Here is a 19,467-nt window from a genome sequence, read left to right on the forward strand (position 1 = left end):
GATAAGCAAACTAGGGCCCAGAGAAATGGCATAACTTGTTTATTTAAGTGAGGTCAGTTCACTTTTTATTCAACAGTCCTCTTCCAAAAAAGGGAAAATGCTGAATTTTAAATTGAATGCACAAAGTAAAAATTTAATTTTAAAATCTGAACTCCATTGAAATATGATTTGTACTAATGGAATGGAATGGAATATTATAACCTGTAGACTTATTAGATTCAAATCTTATTTTCCCACCAAGAGATACTATGATTCTCAATTGATCTAAGGATTAAACTACATCAAGCCAACTTTTTGCTCAGAAAGTCATCAAAAGTGCTGGAAGGATGAACTTAGTTTAGACTCCTCCCCACAAATAAAATGATATTAAAATCTTGATTGACATTCTGTGTCCAATCACAAACCTTCTTTTACATACAATAACTCCCTCCAACACTTATTCACTGTTTGAATCCTCCCTCCAACAGTTACTCACCTAAACCCTGTCCCCAAAGTGACATCAATGGAAAGTCTGAGAAGGCAGCAGCTCAGAAGTTTCAAACCCACTTGAGGCAAGAACATGTTTTTTCTTTCTGTATGTTGTGATTGATAGACACTTTTTTGTGATCTCATTGGAAAATAGTGAATCTTGATCCAGGCAATTCCATATGGAACCTTGATCAGATACCTTACTCTTCACCCAAGTATTAGAATCACCCATGAAACTCACACATTCTTCTCCACCATGAACATTATTGTCTATAACTATCATGTGGGGAAGGTCAATTCATTCATGTCCATAGTTTCGTTGAACAAATTATATAAATGACTCAAGTCATATACACATGTAAGAAAATGAAAGCAGTTTGCACTGTTCTATAGCAATCCACCATCCATTTATAAGTTTCTAAGAAATTTTATTTAAACTCTGATCCCACCACCAACATCACTGGAACAACAAATGAGAGAAACAAAAATTTAAGATCCATGAGCTTTGGCTTTGAAATATTTCAAATTTAATTGACTGCGGAGTTCAGTGTATATTCCAAAGGTATTGTAATTACTGTTTTTTTTTTAGAAGAACTTGGGAAGAGAAGACAGAAGTCAGTAAACTGATAAGTATATATGAAGCACTTACTTTGTGACAAGTATTATGTTAACCCCTTGGGATAAAAAGGAAGACAAACATTGTCTGACCTCAAAGAACTCACAGAGACAACCTATGTGTCATTAAGTGCATACAAAATATATAAAGTATAGATGAGAGATAATATCAAAGAGGGATATACTTGTAGTTGAAGCAGAGAATGGTTGAGGGCAGAGAACTCCTCCTAAAGAAAGAAGAATTTGAGCTGAGTCTTAAAGGAAACTATTAAGTAGAAGAGCTGAGATAGGATAACATTGCCCAAATGAAGGAGAAAAGAGGGCAAAGATACAAAAAAGAGGAGGTTGGAGTATTGTATATAAAGTAGTGTGAAATATAAGTCTGGAAAGTTGATAAGGAGGCAGGTTCTAAAGAACTTTAAATGACAAAAGAGAACTAACTGTATCTACCATTCTCTATATCTACATGCATACATACATACATACACACACACACACACACATATGTAATGTTGTGGCAGTAGACATGACAAAAATGGCAATATATTGAATATGAGGAGTGATAGTCAAGAATCAATGTAAAACTGAGTAATTGGGAGGAGGAGGATTCCTTCAGCTGTGAGAGGGAAGAAAGAAGAGTAAGACGTGGCTTCAGAAAATGAAATCTGGCTGGAACATGTAGACAAGACTGTCCTGTACCGTGATCAAGTACAAGTACGCATGAAGTTCTTAAACCATTTTCCAGATCTAATTACTAACTTTTTATCAAACATATCTTTGTCATTCTTTGACTAGCAGAATTAGCATTTTCTATTACTCCATGAATTAATACCATATGGTAATCCCAAATTATGTGCACATATTAAATGCAGGACACTTGATTGTGCAGCATTCAGGCTTCAGCTTAACGCAGTTCTTTCTAAGTGCCCATGAAATTAGGAGCAAATTGGACAATCTGACCTTCACATATTTATCCATCCAAATAAATGTTACTTCCCTTGAAAGATATACCAACTTCAAAAGGGTTAATATTTTTAGTAATCAAAGTAATATACCCTACTTCTCATCACAAGCATGAATAAAGTGAATTTTTATTAAGTAAAGTACTTTAGATTTGACAAGTGTTTCTCAGTCCTGATTAGTTATCCTCTGCAAAAGTCCTATTCAGTAATCTAGCATTTTAGCAACTTAATTTGGTATTGTTAATCCTATAAATGAAAGGAAAAAATCAAAACTCATGAAAGCTTAAACTAATAGCCAAAAAACCTAGCACATGTACCAGGACGTGAAGCAGAACTTTCCACATATGACTTATTATTAGACTGATTTATAAGACTAAAAGATAATTGCATATATTCTTAAAATGGCCTTCATTTAGAATTCTTTGACCACTAAATAGTGAAATACCCATAACTTTGTAAAAATTGCTGGGAAGCACCAATATCTGCTTATGTTTGCCACTGAAATAATCCATGGTCAATTGAAGGAGTATTTATAAGCATTCTTCTCACAAGTCATGTCTTCTACTTTATAAATCAGTACAAGGATTTCATTCTTTTTTGGCTCTCAGCTGGTTTAATGTGTTTATCAGATATTGAGAAAGGACAGTACCCCTGATTTTCTCTGGAAACCTTCCAAGGTTATAGGAAGTACTGACATTTAAATGAAAAGCATGGATTTATAAATGTATAATATAATTTTTCTAAGAATATATATGCTTGGTTCTTCCCAAAAGAATTAATATTTTCTCTAGCCTTTTACTTCAAGAAAGCAATCTTACTTTAGATCAGAAATTTTTAACTCACAATCTAAGAATTTAAAATAAAAACACAGTTTGATGACTGTATTTCAATATAATGGGCTTTCTTTATAATAACATATAATATTTTGTGCATTTAAATAGTTTTCTGAGAAGGGATACATAGATTTTACCAGACTGTCAGAGGTAACCATAACAAACACAAAACAAGATTGAGAATACCTGTGATAGGAGTGACCAAGTCACTGCTTTTGCCTTTTTTTTTTATCCCCAGTTTAGCACAGGCGTGGCTAACACTAAGCACTTTAAGTGCTCACTGAAGAATATCCCCTCTATTCCATTCTCCATCATGATTATATACTTCCAGTCTTTTCTTACAAAAGAATTGATACTTATCTCCTTTAAAAAAAAAAAAATCCATAGTTTAGCTTTGTGTCTGTCTGTCTTTCTCTTTTTTTGTAGAGCTGAGTTACGTTATCATATGTCACCAGTAGGTGCCACCATCTAACATATGTTATATCCTAATTTGAAAACTCATTAAGCTCTTGGATTTTTTAAATGAAATCAATGCCAAGTTTAATCGCTTTCCTAAATTTAAAATTATGTTAAAATTAAGTTATTCCAAATGAAAGATAGATGTACATAATCCTAATTAAGAAATAGCAGACTGAGTTACTTCATACATATAAAAATTCCATTTAGTAATATTTTATATATATCAGTAAAATTATATTTTCAATATATTTCTCTGTGCTCATATAAGAGCTCAAATATGAAGTGTGACTATAAAATAATGAGATTAGTTTATAACCATCCTGTGTGTCTACACTGAGGAAAAAAAAAAAAGACTCATTTTCTTGGGCTTGGGAGACAGTGAAACAAAGATAGAACTTGAAAAAAAAGTAAAAACGGAATAATCAAACTTTAGGAAAATTATGATAGATTCACAGATTTATTATTTACACAGTGTTTTATATACATTATCTTACCTAATCTTCATAGCCAATCTATGAAGAAAGTACAACTCTCATTTTCTCCATTTTTCAAGGGAGAAACCTAAGGCTCAAAAAAATAAAAGTACTTAGCCAAGCTTTCTTAGCTAGTAGAAAGTAAGCCAAAGAAGGGAAAGATTATTTCATTTTTGCTGATGAATACCCAGCACTTAGCACAGTGCCTAGCAATTGTAGTAGTAGATATTTATTAAAAATTTTTTCAATTGAATTCAATAAGTATCAGAGTCAGTATCAGAGAAAATAGACTATCTTTAAAAGGTTAGTATTTGTAATATATTTACATCATATTTTAATTTTGAAATATTAAAGAGTTTACTTGATAACTGTTGAGAAACTTAGCATATATATTTTGTATTTTGGCACACACTTTTTAGCTATTTTGATTTCATTGAAGTGTATATTCTTTCCATGTCTTTTTATCTTGATCAAGCCCTTGTCTGTACCCATAGAAGGTTTAACCCATGTGTTACAAATCTTCTGGTTCTTTCATCATCTTACAACTTGCATTCTTGCTGTTGATCTATCATCTTTCATTCTTTACACAAAAAAAACTTTTCAAAGCTCCAAGTTGCAAGAGCTATCAGCTATCAACTACTCTTAACTAATAAAAACAGGTCTCCTTTCTGCAAACCCCAATCTTTACTCAACAATCCTTAGGGGAGAAAATTCACTATTTCCTGAGGTAGACTATTCCATTGTTGGACAGTGCTAATTTCTAGGAAAATTTTCTGAATTCCATGCCAACATGAAACATATTTCAATTTTTAAAAATATATCTTGTATATTGAATATCATATTTTTATCAGTGATATTTAATAAAAAGTTTCCCATTCTATAATTAGTCTCTAATTGTCTCCATTTACTTTATTTTTTGAAAACTTCTAAACTATATAAAATCAAAATTGTGTGTTTTCTTTCTCCCTTTGTATCCCTTGTTTATTTAAGTGCATGACCTATCACTGCACCTCCTAGTTTTTGTGACTTCTTTCAATTACCAACTGAAGTCCCATCTACAAGTCTTTCTCCATCCTCCTAAATCTGAGTGCTTTCCCTCTTATACCATCCCAAGTTACCTAGTTATTTATGTAATATCTCCTCTTTTGTTTCCCTGCTTCCTGAAATCAGAGCTTTTTTTTTTTTTTTTAAACCTTTCCTTGCTGTGGTGCAGTACCTGGAACACAGACTCTTTAATAATTGCTATTTGGTTAGTCCATTTATTTTAGTGATCACTCCTTTTTTTAAAGGCCCTGAAATCATTCACTTAATAGTATTCTATAGAATTTTTCTTAAAATTAAAAGGTAAGCTCACCAGCCTGCCTTCATCTTTTTTTTTTTTTTGAAAATCAGAACATATGCCTATTTCTAATGCTGCAGTATCTCATCTATGCTCTGTAACATTTCAAAGACCATTAACAATGGCCTATGACTCAGTGATCACCAGTTCTTTCTATACTCTATGAAGTTTCTCTACTCCTAGTGACTCAAGCTTGACCAATCTATCCTTTTTAGTCACATATTTTATGTTTTTCATGTCTTTCATGATTGAATAACAGATCCTAATCTATTTATGTCCACCATGTAGCTTTCTATTGCTCTTTGAATTATCTCCATTTTTGATCCTCCCAAAACTTTTGTATCTCAAGACTCATAAATGACAATTAATGGGTTTTTTTTTTTAATGGGCTTTTGTTGTAGGTGACTTTTGAAACCATTGAAATTGCTGCTTACCTTCCTTAGAAATTTACAGCTAAGCCAATTACACTAAATGCTATGTCCCTTTCATTGTCTATTCATTATACCCATCCAAGACACATACACATTTCAAATATTTAAATATTTAATATTAAATACTTAAATGAAAAAATCATGGCCATACCATCACCCTGCCCAATCTATTTAAAAACAGATCCTGGTAAACAGTTAGGATGTAGAAAAACACAAATATTGAACTTTTTCAGTGACCTGAGGCTCCCTTAGCCAAAGCTTATGCTTTTACTTCCAAACTTTTGTATTCACTATTAATTTCCATCTCCATTTTCTTCTCTCTCTCTGCCTCTATATACATAACTGATTTAACTATAAACTAATAACACTACTATTCACTTAGCAAATAGAAAGCTTGCCTTACTACTTTAAAGTTCACTTGTAGATCTAAGATTCTAGGAGTACACCCTAAGCATGTTTGGTTGTTTCCTTTAGACAGAATCAGTAAGTTATAGCATTGAGAGCTAGAATAGTATAACAGTGAACAATTTCTTAGGACTTTTTATTACCTTCTCATTAAATGAAGCACAGCAGATAAAATTCACAATGCTAAGAAGCTGAAAATGGAGTATGATTACAAACTAACAACAGGAATTCATACATAGCTTCCCCACCCCAACCACAGGTAATCAATAAATTAAAATCAAAGTTTAGCAATCTTAATCAAATGATATGTTTTGTTTAAAAATGGATAGTGGGCAGATATCAGAGTCTTAAATACTGTTTCCTATCAGAAGCACTCTCATACAAATATCTACACACATGGGTATCTCTTTCCTACTTATTCCCAAAGCTCATCAACCTTAAGAAAATGAACTTTACAATCAAAGTCAAATCAAATAGTCTTTCATCCTCTTTGAAAAGCCCCTCATTTCCCCAAGCTTCTTATAATAGCAGAATCTCAATCTTTCCATTTTTAGGGATATGTAACAGTTTATTTTGCCAAAAGCATTCTTCAACAGTATCTAATCCTTTACTGGATTCAGTGTAGCCTTATTGCACATTCTTAGTCACATTTTCTTCATATTTAATGAAACAAGGTTTGTTTGTTTTTTTTTTTTTTTTTTATAAAGATCATCAAGAGATCTTCTATATTCAAGCTATTTGGTTCACTGTCAAAATACCTTGTGCTGTTACATTTTCTTGGACTTGGTCTCATATTCAGTAATTTTATCTGTTGACTTGTTTTTTCTACTTATTTCCATGATTAAGAAAAGGCAGGGGGGAAGAACACCAAAGATAGCCCCTGCAGATATTGAAACTGCTGTTACATGTTCAAAGTCACATTTTATTCAGTAATGTTACCCCCTAACATTGGCTTACTGAAATTAGCAAAGCAAGTATTTGGCTCTGAAGACTTGGAGACATTTGCCTTAATTATCTTCAATGTGTTGATTCAGATATTTTTCTATGACTCTTGCATCACCTGCATATTATCCACACATGTATCTGACACTTCAGTGTGAAGTGATAGAAAATATGGAAAATATAAAGTAGTTGATTCTGTGGTTGCCAATGACTATTTCATTGATGTGGAGTAATCAGCATCAGGAAAACAGGATCTTCCAGAGGTCAAGCTTTTATTTGTATAGCCTTTGAAAATGCAGAAATTTAATAGTTTGATGAAGACTAATATTACGAGTAAATGCCAAAAGAATTCCATATGTCCCTGACAGGTAAAATATGAGCATTTCTTGCAAAAACAAATGATAATTTTGATGCATCTCATTTAAAAATTAATTTAGTGAATGAAATCAGTAATCATCTGCTGGATTTTGATTATCTAAGACAACATCTTCAGACTATAATTTGGAAAAACTGAAATTTTGGACATGCTAAATTTAAAATGAGCACAAAAGGATGAGACAAAGATTTCTAGATCTATGGAATGATTACCACAGGAAAAGATTTCAGGGGTCATCCTGTCAAAATCCTTCATCTAACATATAACATAACATTAACATTTAACAAACTAAGGAAACCAAGGTCACGGTAGCTAGCTTGTTATAGAGATGATCCTACAACCTTATGCTTTTATACTATGCAAAAATGTTTCTAATGTACTTCATTATTCATACAGGTGTGGCTTGTACCTTTATATCACAGCTATCACAGTTGGATAATAACATCCAACACTTATATGGATCTTTAAGGTTTATCAACTGCTATATGTGTTATCTGATTTAATTATAGTGTCAAAGAAAGTATTCATGTGATAAAGTAAATTGACTTAAGGAATTTACTTCTTTGAGTTCATTCTCTGCATTTTTCCATTTGCATCTTGGACTTTCTGGCCTTGAAAAGATCATCATGACATTAAGAAACTCTTTGGGACTGGTTTAGAGTTGCTTACACACTTAATGAATGGATTTTACAGGCTATAGTTCAAACAAAGCTAAGCATTTAAATCATGAATTCATCCTAAGCTACCTGCATTAAGTGTCCCGGTTTGAATGAGTCATAAGTCTTTATTTCTCCTGAATGAATACTATACTTGGATTCTTCCCTTTTCCCAGAAAAGCTGTGACTCTAGTTATAAGAGTTCCAGGAATCTCTTGTATGTATAGAAGTTCTTATAGGCATAATGGAGTTTTTTTCTTTTTTAAACTTACATCTCTTTGAGCTTCTCAATCAAGAGGCATCTAAAGTTTCGTATGCATTGCTTAATGCTTTAAATATTTTTAAAAAAATGTACACACACACACACACACACACACACACTGAGAGACTAGGGACTTCTGTTGCTGCACTATTGTGCCAGTGATCTCAGAGAAAGGTAAAATATTTGCTCTCTTCTAGCTTTACCTGAAGAACCTGGAAATTAAAGTTTCCATCCCTAAAGAGATATTTAAAGAGTAACAAATGTTATGGTCTTTAACATCTAATATTTCCAGGTTTTCTAGATAAATATGACAGGAACAAAGATTGTGATGTGAGACCTATCCCTAAAGCAACTCCTACTGATGTCACTCCTGGAGTCCCCAGAGGCTTTAGGGCCACTCCTATCTATCATCACCTTACACTTCTTTGTTGAAGCAGAAACTGAAATTGGGCACCAGAGACCATATTTGTCTTCACAGGAAAGGAGATCCTAAAGAAAAGCCTCCCTGAAATAAAAGTAGGAGAAGGTGGAAATTGTACAACCAAAAGACAAGAGAATACTGAATATTTTAAGACTACAATAAATATAAGTGAATTTTTGGTTAATCTTATGCCTATATACACAACTCTACCATAATATTAATTCCACTAAGTGGTCTTCTGTTTATCTGGAACTATTCATACTAGTGCCTTGTGAAAAGTATATTGGTAGTCATGCTGCGCATTCAGAGATAGACAAATGTGAAACTAATGGCAGTATATGGATACAGATATTACATGAATAGTGGTTTTCTTACTTCCCTTGTAGGACAGCATCAAAACATGTAAACAAAGACCTGGGAAATATGGAGGAAAACAAAAAGCTAGAAGAAAATAATCACAAAACAGAAGCTTAAAAGAAAAAAAAAATTTTTTTCAATTGCTGTTCCAGGTAAGTAGACTTCACACAAGGGTCTGTACCTATTGACTTAGTGGGTAAGTATGAAGTGTCCTGGGAGATTAAAGGAAAAGAAGCATTGAGGTTCTTGTTTAACCATTATGGCCTTCAAAATTCTGAAAGAGATTTCATTAAGAGTAAAAGACACAACTTATGTGCTCTGAACATCTATGTCACCCCTAAGTACGTCATACCTATGACACACCTAAGACTTTATCTTTTGCCTTTTTGGTCCTCTTGTCAGAATCCCAAGTAACCTAGGCTGATGTTTAATTTAATAATATTATGAGAATAAATGACAATGTTCTAATAACTTAAACTCGAGGAAAGAAAAGGAAAAGGTTCATGTAAAAATGTAAGCTAAACATTTTAACACCAAAGTTTTCATTATGAGTGATAGCAAGTTTTTTGAGGATAGCTTAAATAAGTATTCTAACACAAGGAGAGCTGCTCACTCTAGACCTTTGTCTATAACTATATGTGATTACCATCTCTAGAGGTATATGACTTCTGTGTTTCATTCTCCAATAGTAAAAAAGATAGGTAATTTAGGTAGGATTAGGTAGTTATGTTTTCTTCTTCACGTTCCCCTATATAATATATAATTAGTGGCAATGCAATATGGTAGAATAAGAAGTGACTGAGGCAACAAGGTAGAGGTTTGATAACAGCTCTGTTTCTTATGGTTATTCTAGGTGTGATCTTGTACAAGACACTTTCTTTCTCCCTAGCTTAGTTTCTTCTCCTAGAAAATGAAAGGATAAAAAAAAAAAAAATCTCTAAGAATCTGCTAATGCAGCTAGGTAGATAGATGGATAGAGTGTCGAGCCTATAGAAAATTCATCATTTAACACTGTTTGCCTCAGTTTCTGTATATGTTATGTTTTCTGGAGAAGGAACGGACAGTCTAGGATCTTTGCCAAGAAAATCTCAAATAAGATAAAAAATAGTCAGACATGACTGAAACATAACTGAACAAAAGATCTCTCAGCTCTAGAACATATGAGAAGTGGGGCCATTAGTGAGAATGAGACTTACATATTGCTACTCTGCAAATCCTTTGGTGTGTGAGGTCCATGTCCATCACAATAAAATAAGAGAGTTGTTACAGATAAACCTTTAAGGTAAGGTTTGGAATGGGAAAAAAAAAATTAAGTGCAATCTAGTCGCATAGGTTAAAAATGTAGGAATAAAAGGAAAGTTTATTTTCCTTCTGGATAGGTAAAGTAGGGTAGGATTTTTATGGGGAACGGGACAAGGATTTTTACCCAATATATATAAAAGGGATGAAATGCTTAGCTTTCCTTCTATAGGTCTTACAGAATTATCAAGATTCAACAGTTTCCCTACTCCAACAAAACTTTTAATCAATCTCAAATTATCATTGAAAATATGTATACACTTAGGAATAGAACTAGAAAAGAATCAAGTAAAGGATAAATTTTTCATATATGACAACTTTTGTTTTCTCTAAGCAGCAATAGACTGGTACATACTGATTGTTAATGATAATTTGCTTTGGTTAATTTCTTTTCTTTCCACATTTTCAGAGAAAAAACCATATAGACCAATTGAAGCATGAACGTGGATTGTATTTAAGACATATACAAAGACACTGACAGCTATTCATGGTTCAAGTGTTAAGCAGTTCATTCTACCAAGCTGTCACAAGATTTTAGAAAATTATCTCAAGTAAAACAACAAATAGAAAAATTTAAGGAAAAAAAGACAAATTTTGGCAGCCATGATAATAGGTCACTATGTTGTGTTCTGTTTGAATTTTTTTCTGTAAATTTCTGCACTGAGGATTTCTTTTTTTGTTTGCCTTTTATGTAAATTTTTTACGTAGCTATTTTTATACACTGTAAGGCTTTGTTCTGGGAGTTGCTGTTAATCTGATGTATAGTGTAATGTTTTTATTTCAATTGTTTTTTTATGGATACTCTTTGAGCAGGTACATTTCTGATTCTGATTGCTATCAGTAACGCCTCAAAAATTTTATCACAAGTTCCTGAAATTAAGGTAGAAACTTGTGGCCATGTGGTAGGGGCACCAAATATTACTCTCTTGAAAGATGTGATTTTGTCTCTCTCTCAGTTCACACACACATACATACACACACAGAGTCAGATTGAAAAACGTATTTCAATGTACATACAACAAACTAACAGCAGTCAAAACACAAATATTTTAACACATAAACAAGAATGAAATAGATACCTGTTGTCAAGAAACATCAACACCAAATTGGGGTAGTACTTACATATAGTGATACATATAGAGATGGTTGCTGGGAATATTTCTTAAAAGAAAAAGAAGCAAATCAATGAATCAATAATAGTTTGGAAAATCATATTTCCTATTTCCATTACTCCCAATGTGACTGAAACTTCAAATTGGTTTTCTAGTCTTTGGGTTTTCAGCTGCCTTAAAAGTATACTTCTCCCTCATCCCCGACCCCCAAAGAAGATATCAGTCAGAATTGGAGGTTTTGAACAGTGGTCATTATCAGAGCTGCATTATTTTCCACAGGAATAGAATATATATTTTTTGTGTGTGTTTGTTTTTGTTAACTACGCTACAGATATTGAATGCACCTTGAGATAATTTAGTGTTTTTAACTGGTACATAATTTATCAAACAGTACATGAAAGTGTAACAATGAAATGTCTATGTATCTTTAGTTACATTCCAATTTGTAACTTTATAAACATGTTTTACGCTTGGACATTTTTAGAATGGTAGTATAAATGGAAACATTTCGAGGTAGACTGGATATGGGCCAATAGTGTATTTGTGATTAGCCTTTTCAACCTTTCCTCCTTCATGCAGAAGCCTGGTTTCTGAATAAACATGATACAGCTATTTTTTGGCCCAAACATAACATAATTTTGTGGACAAACAGCATCAAATTTCCAGTTACAAAACAATTATCCAGAGGGAAAGGGGAGACAGAACCTGGTGAATGTTTTTTAAATAGACAAGTGAAAGTTTTGTTTTGTTTTAATAAAAGTTAAACGACAAATTGGAAATTAAATTCATATGGAAATCAGAAACTATATTTTGCCACTTCTGCATTCTTTAGAAATACACTGTTATTGTAAATTTGTAAAATGCCTGGGCAATAGTGACTGATGTCTTAATAAAAGCTTCCTGTAGTACATTGGTATGGATTAAATACATAAGATATTCTATTAAACTCAATACTGTATAAAATATTAGAGGGAAAAGAAAATATGCTATATTGCCTCTAAACTTTGATTATTAAAGTTTTATTTGGCAGGAACAATTGAATTTTGGTCAACACTTAAACCAAAGTGGAAGGGGAAAAAAAAACCAAAGTAATTTGTTTTGCATGGCTAAGCCATTTTGTTATTTTTGTAAATACTGTGATTTCTTTTCCTTTTTTTCTTTTTAGAGTTTTAAGGAAATTCTAAAATTTTTAAATACCTGTTTTCCAAAATAAAACATGAACACTAAAATAAAAGAAATTACTTATATATAATTTTTTTTTTCCTTTTGGTTGTGGGAGGTAAGACTGCAAAGTACAGCTGCTAAGATTTTTATGGAAAGCAGCAATGTGACACTAAGAAGAAAGGGTTAAAAAACTATAATACTTTGGCTTCAGCTTGTGATAGTTAACTAATTCCAGAAATAGCTGTCAAACCCTAGTGAGTGGGTCATCTGAAATAGCATGCTCCAGAACGAGAGCAGAAAGCATGCAGGAACAGATGGGACAACACTGTCTACTACATCAAAGATTGGAAGAAGAAAACTTGTGAACCAATATCTACATCAACAATATTGAGAATGAAGATGAACCAGTCCTCACCATTTGAGGTTTCTGTTCCAGCTTCTCTCCAGTTTAACTTTTTGGCAACAGGAGGCAGGTTTTCCCAGCTCAAAGTTCACTCCCTGTCGGTGATTACAGGAACTGTGTGTGGAAATGGATTAACATGCCCATCTATGCCTAAAAGATAATAAAACTGAAGTATGTCTTCAAATGTCTGTCTCCCATTTTAGTCTTAGGGAACATTTTTCTGAACTCATTTTCCCCACTTTGAAAACATTTTCCATGTCTTATGTAAGAAACCAAATGTTCATGAACATCATAGTTTTCTGTGAGTAACTTATCATCTTAGGTGAGATAAAAAACAAATATTGCTACAATCTTCAAAGTTATATCAAAGTTAGCTTACTTAGTCAGCCAATATAACCTCAAACTTCTATAGGTGAGTGTCTCTTTAAAGTACTTAACAAAGAAGATCATACTTTATTCATATTTGGTGTCTTCCAGGTCTTTTTTCCTACCACTTTATAAAATGAATACTTTCCCAATCCTTTACACATAATGTACAACATACAAGTCATCATACTATTGGAATTAGATTTGTAATTACTTAGGAAATAACTTTCATAGAAATGACCTCTCTTCAACATAAATCTTCAAATGAGCATGGAGAAAAATAATAAATGCTACCATTTGAGACATTGCCTGACCTTTAGAAAGCTACTCACTTCTCCCTTGGATTCATATTTTATTTGTCATATGTTAAGAATTACCTATTAATATTAGAGATAATGTTTCTCTTACAATGGAACCCTTTAATAATATTAATAAGAAAGAAGCCTTATCATATAGTAAAGCTTAACTTATTATAGTTCTTAGATTTCAAGAGATGCCATTTAACATTTGACATGTCTGAATCTATGATAATATACAATGTTAAGAAATGGGCTTTTAACCATATTCAGTCACAACATATTTGAACTATTCAGGTAAAATTCTATGATATCTATTTGGGAAGATCATAGAGTAGGAGATGAAAGGGCTTTCAAAAAACCCATTTTTATTTTGTTTTAGAAAAGACTGGGGAGGTTGTTGGTTCTTACTTATCCAAAGTCAAACAGGTAATAAGTAACTGAATCAGGATTTGAACACAGGTCTTCTGACTCAAAAACTAGAACTCTGTATTTCTCTGCTTCTCTGTAGTGCACCCTCTCTCATATGAAACAAGTCACTTGTCAAAAAAGGCATGAGCTTTGAAACATTTTTTTTTTTTTTAACAAAATCACCATTCTTGAACTCAGTCACCCATATTTTCTTGTCTGTGCCTTTCTTTGTGACCAGAAGCATATATAACTGAGGTTAAAAACAGCAACTGGCTGACTATTAGAAATACAGATAATTTCCATCTAAATTCAGATTGAATCCTTTTCAGCTTGAAGTTTCTACATACATAATATCAAATGGTTAGCTTTAATTAGAATTATCACATGTCTTAAACATAATGAAACTAGTTATTATAACTGGCCTTATCGGTATGATGCTTTAATAAATGAAAACAATGCTCATGTGTGAATATATAGTCATGTATTTTCTATGAATTTTGTAAACAAAACACTACACATTGTATTAAATATGCATTGGCAAAAAAACAAAACAACAAAAAATAACCTCTTCTTTTCCCTCCTTCACATTGACCCTGATAAAATAATTAGCATTTATATAGTGGTGTATATTAGCTCATTTGATCCCCACAATAATCTTAGAAGATAAGTATGTCATTTTCTCCATTTTATAAGTGAGTAAATGGAAATAGAGGTCTAATGACTTGCCTAGAATCACACAACTATTACATGTGAGGTGGATCTGGACTCAACTGGCTATAATAGCACTGCCCTATGCATCATACCACCTACCTGTTGCTTCATCTTTGTCTTTGTCAGCCAAAAAAAAAAATTCTCACAATTGCCAAGCCCCAAAATATCTTTCTTATTATTCATTCTGGCTCTTTGAACTGCAATGTCTTGAAGCAAAGTTTTACTCATTAGTCTTCACAGCTCTGCTAAGAAGTATTGTTTGAGGCCACATCACCAGAGAGAAAACAATAAGAAATCCAGTGTAAAAAATTTGGATGATAGCTATCACCCACAAAACTCAAGCTGTCCAATAGCAAGGAAATGTGGAACATACTCCCAGCCCACTCCCACCATCATCCCTGTGTACTTCAATTTTGATTTTGCATACTAAAAATTCAGTTTAAATTGAGCTTCAGCTCATCAGTAGCTTAAAATGTTAGGTAGAGCATTTGAGACATTTTCTTTTTCAGATGATAACAGTCTTGTCTCCTACTTTAAGTGTTCATCAATGAGGAAATCATGTTGTTGGTAAAACTTGATGAAATTACTGCTGGAAAATTACTTCACAGGAGTATCCCTGGGATGCCTGATTAAGGGAACCGAATATTTGTAGTAAAGATAGGTTTATGTCTAAGCATTAAAGTCATTGCTCAGTTATTAAATCCCTACTACAGTCCAATTTAGCCTGAAATCACAGGGTCTTATATTGCTAGTAAAAGCAGGAAATTCCTTTATCAGCAAGATAACAGCTGCCAATCTCTATATCAAAAGCTGAAGAGACATTGCCTATTGTTAAATCTGATCCCAAGTGTAGAGATTACTTTGCGAAAAGAATCTTTTGTCATTTTAAATTCATTTTCTTCTTTGTTAATGGTTTTTTAAAGTAAGATAACATTTGATCACACACACACACACACATATATATATACATATATATATATATATATATACATATGAATGGCTTTAGAATCTTAAGATGTTAAATACATATGAACCCTGAACACCCTTCTTATCTTGCTATCTTACAAAAAAAGGATCATGGTCCCTCAGAAATAACATACAATGTGGTCTTCAGTCTCCACCATCATCTTCTATCAAGGATTAATTTTTTTGAACATGGTAAGGATAGGAACTAACCTATGTCTTTACTGGTACAAAGAAATCTGGTAACCTCCCTTTACCAATGCATGATAGCAACTTAGATTCTGGAGTGTTTCCACTCCATTCATAGGGTAGTTTAGCAATTTATTTAGGTGATACACAGACAGAAATGTGTCTGTGGAGGAACTTGAACTCAGGATTTCTGGATTCCAAATGGAAAAAAAAAAATTAAATATCCAGTTCACACTCCAAAAGTTAAATAATGACATGTGTTTGCATTGCCTTTATAAGAACTACCTTCAGAACGCAGATCCTTTTTCCAGGGTAAAAATTATTTTGGGACCCTCTCTCTACCCCCGTCTAGTGATTCTCTTCCTAAAGAAGTCATCCTGACCTAAATGGATAAACTTACATTGTCTAAGAGATGCTATCACCAATGCTTACCATCTGGGTGTCATTCAGTTTAGTGCCTACTTCATTGGTTCCAGTTCCAGTCTTTTAATCTCAGAGAGGAGGCAGTAAAATTGTGGGCAAGATCATCTAAGCTTAACCTAATAACTTAAAATTCAAGTTTAGAAACTAAATACCAGTGGGGAACAGGAAGGGAATAGGTGCCTCAAGTGAATATAGTGAGCTCAATTATTCATTTGGTCTCTGAGTGAGGAAAACTTTGATAGGACAAAAGAAACATGTTTATAATGAAAAACTAATTGAGTCTTTCCTCTAAGCTCATTTTGTGAGTTAGGAAGGAGGACCGCAAATGGTTAGCCAGCTTCTGTACTATAGTCTTTGATGTGGATTTTGGCCTATGGTCTATTTAAAACTGAAACGGTCTTTGAAAACTTGATCTTCTTAGAAAAAAAGATAGCAATTTTTTTCTTTCTTTCTTTTGGGTGGAGGAAATGGCAGAAATACTAAAATTTAATCGCTACAATTAAGGTACTTTTTGATGTAATAGTGGATAATATCATTCATTTCTCCTCTCCTCCCCTGGTATCTGATCTGCATCTTGCCCTAATTGCAGCTGAGTTAGTATTATTGGGTCAAACCATCCTTGAGGAAGCTTAAACCTCTTTCACTTTCATGATAGGTATGCCTCATTAATATTCTTGCTGGTCACCTTTTGAAAATTTGTCCCTATCCTCCTGATTTATCTTGAAACAATTGTTCTTGGATCAAGATTAGTACCAATGTCCATTAATACACAACCTTATGGTTTATAAAGTACTTTGCTCACAGCAATCTGGTAATTAGGTGGTGAAAATAGTAGTAATCCCATTTGATACATGAAGAAATCGAGGTTCAGAGAGGTTAAGTAACTTGCCTCAAGTAACTCAGCAAGCAAATTTTCAGAGCTGGGTGAACATGGATCTTCTGACACTGCCCAGTGTGTTTTTCATTGCTGTACCTGACTTGTATGGTCCCAAATCCCACCTGCCACTACAAAATGCATTTTGCTTGTCACCTACCCATTTATATCTAATTCTCTTCAGCCTAACAAATGTAATTCAACAAAAGTAATTCTTAGGTACATCACGATATGTTGGCAGACTGGCAGTGTATTGTCCTTGCTTTTGAAGCCTCCTAGCTGCTCTCACTCTCACTGGCCCAGAAGCTCAGTATTCAAGATAGATTCAGATAATTGTTCTCTCTGTGCCCACATAATTACATGCCAATACCTTTCCCCAAATTAGAAATTATATTAAAGCTAGACATTCTGCTGACACCATATTTCTCATCAAATGTCAGGCTCTTTGAAAAAGTCTTCACCACTCAAAAGGCCTAATTAGATTTTCAGTAACTCATGTCAATGGTCATTAGGCCAATCATGAAAATTAGCATGTACCCAGGTGCCCAGGGATTAAGTCACAGCCACAAATGCAAAAGAACTCATGCATCATCTCTAAAAGAAATAGAGCAAATTATATCTCTCCTTTTCTTGCTTCTTTTTTTTTTTTTTTTAACATTTTTAGAGTATGGATATTTCAGACACAGCTAATGTTTTCTTTATCAAGAAATTTGTCAGGCTGTAGGAGGATTATTTTACTGTGAGGGGATAGGAATAGCATAGAAAAAAGGGTCAAAGTCCTATATAAACATAGACATATGTCTATGCACTGGTATGCAATTTATGTAGGGTCTCCTACTATTAACATACTTTCACTGGATACCTAGTATTAGGAAACATTTCTGCAGATACAATAGGGACTTTTTGGAAAGTTGGAGGAAGAGTCACTAAACATCTACTGTTCACTTTTACACTGAACACTCAGTGTGAGCATAAATGGCCAACCTTAGTTACAACTGGTAGGTAAACAAATGTAGTTCCCTTATCTCCTTTTAATTGGGTCAAACCTACCTATTCCAGGCTGTTGCAGCAGCAGCATTATTTTATAAGCCAAATTCCAAAAAGGATGAGAGAAAATTGACAAATTATTCATCCAAGTTTTGCTGCTCTCTCCCAAATACCAAATCTGCCTATATAACACAAACATGTTCAAACAAATAGTAGGTATTAAAAGGCATGATTCGAGTATTTTGGAGGTGGCTCTCAAAATTATCATTACTTTACTACTTCCATCTTCTTTGCAGATGATATAGTTGATGGGATTGGGAGGGGAAAAGAGCATATCTGGACAAGGACAGCCAGCATGCTCATATGCTTATATCTCTAGGAATTTAAATCATTTAAAAAACAATTGTGGTAACTGTAGATTTTAAGCTAAAGAAGTACAAACTTTAAAGTAGTTGGAAGGGAGAATGTGCTACTTGCCTTTATATATTTGAAAGAAAAAGGGAAGATGAAAGAGAAGACACAGTATAGCAGAAAACAAGAATCCTGACCCTCATCTTTCATGGTTATTTGACCTGAGTCACTTTTATCTCCCTGAACTCTTTCCTTCATCACAAAAATGAACACACACACACACATAAAAACATTACAGCCAAATCAACCACAATAACGGCCACGTATCATGACCGAGTCAATTTCTATCCCAAGAAGCATCTTGGTATTATGTTTAGACTTGAGATCAGGAAGGCAGTGGAGCATATTAGCTAGAAAATAACTTAACCTTGTAGCATCCCAGTCAACTCTCAAGCATTCTTAATTAAAAAGGATTTTCTAATCTGAATTGGTAGAAGATACAGCCAGCCTAAGAGTCCCCAAATGTATGAAATCACAGTACCAGTTGACCATGCCTACTCTACATCCATTCATACACACAGTTATTATCAAAGTACTTTACAAACCTTAAAATGTGAAGAAATGTGAGCTATTGGTTTGTGTAGCTCTAGAAGACAGAACTAAGACTAAATGATAAAGGGATATAGGAAGACAAATTTAGACATCATCACATCATGTTTATAATTAGCATTTATATAACACTTTAAGGTGTTCAAAGCAATTTACTTATGGTATCTGAAGGAGATCATATTATCATCTTCATTTTTCATATAAGGAAACAGAGAAGTTGATGTGCCCATGTTTCAATATGTGTGTATATATGTATATGTATACATATATAATACCTTTACACATAAACATAGCTATATGCATGTGCATA

At 33.2% G+C, this 19,467-nt stretch overlaps 1 protein-coding gene across 4 annotated transcripts in view; it reads left to right on the forward strand.

The window, feature by feature from the left end:
• ALCAM (activated leukocyte cell adhesion molecule) overlaps positions 1-13,167 on the forward strand; it is a 248,354-nt gene extending 235,187 nt beyond the window's left edge. For 2 of the 4 annotated variants that reach the window (XM_031959618.1, XM_031959617.1), the window contains 3 exons: positions 468-551; positions 9,029-9,151; positions 10,708-13,167. In XM_031959618.1, coding sequence (XP_031815478.1) covers positions 468-551; positions 9,029-9,116 — 172 coding nt within the window. In that variant the 3' untranslated portion in view covers positions 9,117-9,151; positions 10,708-13,167. The remainder of the gene's footprint in view (positions 1-467; positions 552-9,028; positions 9,152-10,707) is intronic. The other 2 variants (XM_023498955.2, XM_031959619.1) reach the window with 1 other exon arrangement.
• The last annotated feature ends 6,300 nt before the right edge of the window (positions 13,168-19,467 follow it).

This window comes from Sarcophilus harrisii, chromosome 3 (genome assembly GCF_902635505.1).
Source record: "Sarcophilus harrisii chromosome 3, mSarHar1.11, whole genome shotgun sequence".
Lineage (NCBI taxonomy): Eukaryota > Metazoa > Chordata > Mammalia > Dasyuromorphia > Dasyuridae > Sarcophilus > Sarcophilus harrisii.